At 33.2% G+C, this 7,595-nt stretch overlaps 1 protein-coding gene across 1 annotated transcript; it reads left to right on the forward strand.

Annotated features, from left to right (window-relative positions):
• The first annotated feature begins 6,856 nt into the window (after window positions 1-6,856).
• LOC142173468 (uncharacterized) lies at window positions 6,857-7,384 on the forward strand. Its single transcript, XM_075239065.1, has 2 exons — window positions 6,857-6,962; window positions 7,053-7,384. The coding sequence occupies exons 1-2, from the start codon at window positions 6,857-6,859 to the stop codon at window positions 7,382-7,384; spliced, it is 438 nt and encodes a 145-aa protein (XP_075095166.1).
• Window positions 7,385-7,595: the final 211 nt, after the last annotated feature.

Raw genomic sequence — 7,595 nt, forward strand, 5'->3', positions numbered from 1 at the left:
CTTCAGCAAGAAATTTAGCTGCTGTGGAATGATAGAGTCACAAGCCTGTGATAGTACAATTACAACAGCCATTTACAAAATGCCACGTAGGTGTCGGAAATCATGAGGTTGAACTTCGTTGTCGGACGAATATTCGGCTTTCACGCGCTGATATGGAGGTACAAACACCTCCTTTATTTCGCCAGCGGAGCAACTTCCCTGAGGTTTAAATATGTCCAGCATCAAATTAGAGTAGTGAACCTTCTGCGCGTGGGGAAAGATAGATTTGCTTGACGGTGTTGCTAGAAACGTAGTTGCACGTTCTTGGGAGCTTTTAGGACAACTACGTTTTGACACATTTAAGGACGTGCAATAGAAGATGCTACAATTGTTATTTTATTCCCATAATGAGATCAATCTTGTTTATGACATGAGTGTTTGGTTCCACTTATGTGCAAATATATATTTTTATGACGGTACCATCGTTTATCTTTCACGCAATTCAATTATACTATTAGGAGTATTAGGACACAAGGGCGAATAATTTGTTACGAACGACTTCAATTGAACCCATAATTTTTGATATGGAATCAAAATTTACTGGAATTGTAAAATAATAGATATGAACCCGTAATTTTAAATATATAATGAGTTCAATGCTAAAAACCTTAAATATTAAACCCATAAAATTTAAATCTTGAATCAGTCTCTGTTAGAATAGGCTATCGCTCAACAGTATATGTATTGAATAAGTTTGTCCATCAAAATTTAGATAGATGCGAAAAAATAATATAGCATTTTTTGCTTCCCTACGGATTTAAACTTGAGATCGCATGATCCTTATCCGATTTTATTGACTACATGTCATATATTTAAGTGCATGTAAATATATTTATTTTTCAGGAACTTGCTATTTCTTTATCATCACACTCATTCAGTAATTTGTCTATCAAATTTAAACAGTAGATAAGAAAAAAATAACTCGTTTGTTTCTGCATCTGTTAAAATTTAAAAACTGGTCTTTTCAGATATATTACAGCACTTGAATGAGTGATTAATGGAGAGCGATGTTTCCGTATCAGCGCCATAACGCACGGAAGTGCATTCACGTGTTGACCACTGTCTAATTTAATAAGAGGGAAATTGATAAAAGTAAATACAGGCACAAAGATAGCTCATTTGGAGGCCCACCAACTGGGCCCATTGAGATTAGCTTGGTAAAAATTGTGTGGGGTAGCCACTTTTTAAAGTGTTATTTACTTTTTATCCAGCATTTTTAATGCTGAGCAAAAGTAGCCACTAATCTATTAAAATTAATATGAAAAGACGGTGTTACCTTTCTTCTATCTCTTTTCTGTCCATGTTCTCTTCCTTGCCGGTCTCTCCGTCTTCCTAGGTGTCAAAGTAACGAAAAATAAAGAAAGTAGGGATAGATATCTCGCCTTAACTTTTATCTCAAAACGCAATTCCTTTTGGAATGGCTATCCCATAATTAGAACACACGGCTTTTGGATTTAGTATTTCATCCCATATTTATTTTTCTCTTTATTTGAATGTGTAGAGTTCCTGAACTTAGAGTTTCCAAAGTTCAAAAAATAAGAATATGTAGTCCTGAACATAGAGTTACAAGTTCAAAAGTTAAGGACAGGTAGTCCTAAACTCAGAGTTACAAGCTCAAAAACTAAGGACATGTAGTCCTTAACTTAGACTTATAAGCTCATAAATTAAGGACAACTAGTCCTGAACTTACAGTAACAAGCTCATAGTTTAAGGACACTTGGTCCTGAACTTAGAGTTGGAAGTTCAAAAATTAAGGACACTTGGTCCTTAACTTAGAGTTACAAGCACAGAAATTAAGGACAAGTAGTCCTGAACTTCGAGTTCCAAGTTCAAAAGTTAAGGACATATAGTCCTGAACTTAGAATTAGAAGCTCATAAATTAAGGACAGATAGTCCTGAACTTAGATTTACAAGCTCGTAAATTAAGGACATCTAGTCCTGAACTTACAGTAACAAGCTCATAAGTTAAGGACACTTGGTCCTAAACTTTATGAGCAGAAGGGTATTTTCGTCCGGGCGGGTAAAAATTTATTAAAGCAGTGGCTAAAGACTAAAGATATTTTAAACAGTGGCTTAAAAGTAAATACATGTCTTATTACTGACAAACTGTGCACTTCCTCATGGTCCTACTCTCATGGGCTCAACTAATGCCCAAGGAAGAATAATCCAGGAGTTTAGGCCCAGTTGGCCCATTGAGGTACGTCATTTCTTTTGTTTTTCCATCTTTCGTCTAGAAAGAAAATTTCATGTGTAAGGAAAAATATAAGTATACATGATGTAAATTACACGAGAATGACACTTTCAGGTACTTCAATTATTATGTAAAAGGTATCCGATGATAAAGCTTAACAGTCGAATTGCATTTCACATATTAAATCATAATATTCTTCTGGCCGATACTGTGCAATTACATTCTTTTGACTGTTTTCTACTCTCTTGTCAACATATTTAAAGTATATTATTTAACAGACATTAATATAGTACAATTATCAATTTCAAGGTTTTGGTAGAGTGACTCACACAAATTGAGAAACTGATAAAGTTTTAACAGATTTAAGTCATATGTTTGATAATTATTTTTAAATTTGGTTAGAGAGCACAAATTATTCACCGAAATGGGGGGAGAAATTCAAAAATAGCTAGATTGACAAGTGGTCATTCAAAAATAGTCACAATTTCAAAAGTAATCGATTTTTTAGCCACTTTTCATGTAAAGATAAATCTGAACGAAAACACTGTTCAAAATCCGAAAAAAATACTCCAATATAATATACTGGAATTTCAGTATAATATACCGGTCCAGCATAATATACTGGAAATTCGAGCACTGGTGCTCCAATCTCCAGTATATTATACTAGAACTTTTCGCTTGTTGGAGTTCCAGCATAATATGCTGGAAGTTCATACACAGGTGCACCGATCTTAGTATATTATGCTGGAACTTTCCGTGTTGCAGCAAAATAATAACTATTTTTCAATGACTTTGCAAACGTTGACTATTTTTGAATAACCTGTCCAAAAACTAGCTAGCATATACTATTTTTACCTGAAATGATTATTGATATAACCAACTCCAATTAGTTCGCAATCTAAGCCAATATGGAGGCTCGTCCAGAAGAAAGCTCGCATCAAGCACGTAGAAAAGCCCATATTCAAATGAATATTTTCTCAATGATGGAATTGGGTCCAATCTTGTAACAGGCCTCTTGGGGACTAAAAGTATAGTAGCAAAAATAGTAGCAAAAAAATAGAAAAATTGGCATCCTATAACAACACACAATAGGAATTGATAATTTTTTAGCTTTAATGGCAAAGATAGCCCCAAATAATTGGCATTATATAGCCAAATCCTAAAAAAACTACTCTCTTATATATTCTCTCTAAAAAAAAACTACTCGCTTATTTTGTCCCCCCCCCCCCTTTTTCTCTTTGTATTTCGTCTTCTATCTCTTCTCTTTCGCTCTCATAGTTTAGAAAAATTCTTGCAAATTATGCAAAAAAATCAGTGGGATAAAAAGGTAAGGTTGATCCCCACATCAGAGAAAATCAGAAGCAAAAACTAAGAGAGGAAATATATTTTAACTTTGTTTTTCTTCTCTCTTCTTTTTTTTTTTGGTTGGATTGAATGAGTGGCTGAGATTGAAATTGGTTGAAAATACCTAAACGAGGCTATATATAAAATTTGAGCAACATTAGAAGTGATTTAGACTGGTTTCAGGTAAAACAATCAGAACTAAAAATCCAACTGTGACATGTGTATATCACGTTGTATATCGTGTACATCAGCATATATCACACACAAGTTTTTAGGACGTCTGTATATATCACCTTGTATATCGTGTATACAACACAATTTTTTGATGGACGCCCGTTTATATCACATTCTATATCGTATATATAACATAATTTTTCATTGATATACACAGATACATATGATATACATGAGATATTACTGATGTATATAGGGATACACACAGGATACAATATGGGATATACATGTGGAGTCATTTTGAACTTGAGTTTTCAATCTGAAATGTATTATACAAAGAAGAAAAATAAAATTTTACTTCACTTTTTTGATATACACATTATTATGTTATACATTGTGATATACAAATAATGTAACTATTAATGTGTTATATATATTTGGATATACAGATAAAAAATTAGAAAAATAATTAAAAATATTTGAAGGTTTTTTCGGATACTACTGAAGGAAATGGAATCTAATTTAGGAGGATGGCTGCTATGAGAGAAGAGAGAGATGATTTTAAATATGTTTTGCTATTTTTAAGGAAAATAATTTTGATGGGGCTTATTTTTAGGATGGTGGTTGAATCATTAGAAGAGATAGAATAACTTCAGGCTACCATATGCCAAATCCTAAAACACTGGCTTTTTTATGCCAATTGTTGGACCTAGTTGTCATGCCATGCCAAATCCCCCCAAAAAATCTATTTGTCTCTCTATATATATAGGAAGTCCTATATATTTATAGGAAGAAGTTGGTTGCTTGCTTTTAATACATGTTTCTCCATTTTTTAAACCAATTCCTAAGATGGTTTAATTCGCATGGACGTGCTGTCGAGTTATCCAAAGGAATTGCAAGCATTTAAAATTAGGCTCTTAACAGTTTTAGCCAAGATATTTACGCCCGCCTAGTTGTAATCCTTTGTAGCCGGCGCCTGACACCAAAAATATACTCAGTGTATAATAAATGTATACAGATTACAATATATACAAATACAAGTGTATAATATTTGTCATAAAGTCTATGTATATACACACTTATTTTACCCATATTATATACTAGTTATCAAACTGGTTAAACTTTGTAAAAATTAAAAATTAGGGTTATTTTCTGTTATGAGCTGCTATATTTATACCATGAACATGTAGATAATTTTAATATCAGATTTGTAGTTTTGGTGCTCAAAATTTTACACTGTAATCAGATGCTGCATGCTTCTCTTTGGGTATTTCCTTCCTTGTTTACAGAAGAAAAGGGCATAAAATGAGAAAGGAATTTAATCAAGAAGAAAACAGATAAAAACAGAAAGGTATTAGCATGCATGCTTACTGCTGCCTTTTATCTCAGGTGAATATGTCTCCAATGGGTCGGACCAAAAAAAACCCTTCTTTAGTTGGCTATGCTGAAACAAAGAGTCCAAAAAATAACTCCATTCCGTTTCAGTTTCAATTTATGTGAACTTGTTTGACTGGGCACGAGGTTTAAGAAAAAATAAATACTTTTGAAATTTATGATCCTAAACAATTCAAAAAGGGGCCCTGAGTATTTGTGTGATTATAAAAGCTTCTCATTAAGGGTAAACTTGTAAATTAAGTAAAATTATTTCCAAATTTAGAAATGGGCCATTCTTTTTGGAACGGACTAAAAAGGAAATAGGTTCGGAGGTACCATATATATAGATATAGGTATAGCCCCATAGCCTAACCGCATGGACATGAAAGCAACTCCTCTCTGCCCTTCTTTTATTTTTTCCGTACGCAAGACGTCGACAGTTAACATTTAATATTTTTTTTGTTTTTAGCAAAATATATTTTTAACCATAAGATATTTCATACCTACTGGTAACGCTAATTTAGATTCTCGCCATTAAACGAGAAAACATTTACTATCAGAAATTTTTGAAAAAACTTAGCAAATACCTAGTCTTTTTTCAAATAGCTAATTAAGTTTTAGACAGGGTTTCCAAACTATTATCTATAATTTAGCCACTTTACAATATGAAATAAAATTTTGATAAAAATATCCCCAGTTAAAACATGACAAAAAACTCCATGAACATTTATTATGGTGTACATTTATCAGTAGTTCAAACTTCTAGCATACTTTTCATATTTTAGCTAGATGTATTTTGTGGCTAAATTTAATTTTTCACATAAAAATGATTATTTCTTAATTATATTTTAAATGATGATTATAAGAACACATTGATGGCTTATATATAACGATGATCATATTTAAATACTTTGAATGTCGTACTAATATAGAGTAGTGCAGAGAGAGTAAAACAATATGGGGTGTAGGAGTAGACGAGTGAGAGAGGTGACTTGAAAGAGGAAACGAAATGCATAGATAAGACAGAGAGCTGCTTTTCGTAATGGGTGTAAGCTGAGTTGACAGAAATGGTGAAAGGTCCAAGAGAATGGTTTCAGAGAGAAACATGATTGCTCTCACTCCTTTTATTGACTTATTGACCAAACTTCTAAAATCAGAGCTCCTTTGAGAATTTTTTTTTCTAAAATTATTTATTTCAAAAGTATTTTTGATGAGAAATAATTTATGTTTGGCTACTTAACTCGAAAAGTAATTTTGAGCAGGTTTGACCAAATTTAAAAAAAAATATTTCTAAATATCTTTTCGAGATGGAAAATTGAAAAGACACCTATAGAGATATAAAGTGTAGTTGAGGTTACTTGTACATTGTGCTATTTAATATGCACTATTCTAGATGTATTCATTAGTTGGTTAGTTAGGACATATTATTAATTTCATGTATATTAGACATATTTTTGTACAGTATAGATAATAAGAAAGAAATACAATTTCTGATTCTCTCTCTACGATTCTCTATCTCACACTCTCACTCTCTGCTTTTCCTCTCTTCTTCTCACTAGATATTGCTTCCATATCCATGGCAGATCTAGCTTGCTTTTGACATGGTACCAGAGCAGGTCAAGTACGATCTGTAATCTGAAGCTTCTAGTCATTCTCAATTTTCCCAAATAAAGTTCTCTCTTCTTCAATTTTCATTCTAACCCTAATTTCTGACTATTGACAAAATTGGCTACGATGGCGAAAGATTCTCCACCGGAGTCGAAACTTCACATGCAAGCAGCCAATTACTCGATTGCAATGATCCGCTATTTGTTCATCCCTCATACATGCCGGGGATTGCGTTGGTTCCTCAATTGTTGGTCGAAACAGAGAACTACTCGGAATAGAGTCGCTCTATGAAAATTACATTTTTTAGTGAAGAACAAAATAGGTTTCATTGACGGAACCTGCACTAGGGAGAAGTATGAAGCAGATTCGTTCAAGTTGCACCAGTATGATCGATGTAACGCCATTGTACAGTCGTGGATCATGAGTTCAGTGGATCAAGAGCTTAGGAAAGGTATTGTTTACTCCTTGAATGCACAAAAAGTTTGGGAAGCGTTTAGAGAAAGGTTTGACAAAGTAAATGCGACTAAGGTGTATCACATGAACAGAGAGATTGGGAGTCTGACTCAAGGAATATCGAGTGTCTCAATCTATTACTCAAGGTTAAATGATCTCTGGGCTGAGTTTGAGTCAATTATACCATTTCCCTGGGTGTGATTGTGTAAAATCTAGAGAATTTGATGTCTTTTTACGACAACAAAAATTGATGAAGTTTCTAATGGGATTGAATGATACATATGCTCCACAAAGGAGCCAAATTCTGATGATGAATCCTACGCCTACAATTGATCAAGCTTATTCGATGCTAATCCAAGAAGAAAGCCATAGATTGAATAGCAACTTAGGAATACAAAGTGGTGACTATTGC

Source organism: Nicotiana tabacum, chromosome 19 (assembly GCF_000715075.1).
Source record: "Nicotiana tabacum cultivar K326 chromosome 19, ASM71507v2, whole genome shotgun sequence".
Classification (NCBI taxonomy): domain Eukaryota; kingdom Viridiplantae; phylum Streptophyta; class Magnoliopsida; order Solanales; family Solanaceae; genus Nicotiana; species Nicotiana tabacum.

Excerpts from the sequence above, each read along its gene's own strand:
- LOC142173468 (XM_075239065.1), top strand. The coding sequence starts at position 6,857 with ATGGCGAAAGATTCTCCACCGGAGTCGAAACTTCACATGCAAGCAGCC. Across the intron at positions 6,963-7,052 it reads TCATACATGCCGGGGATTGC|GTTTCATTGACGGAACCTGC; the intron begins GTTGGTTCCTCA and ends AGAACAAAATAG.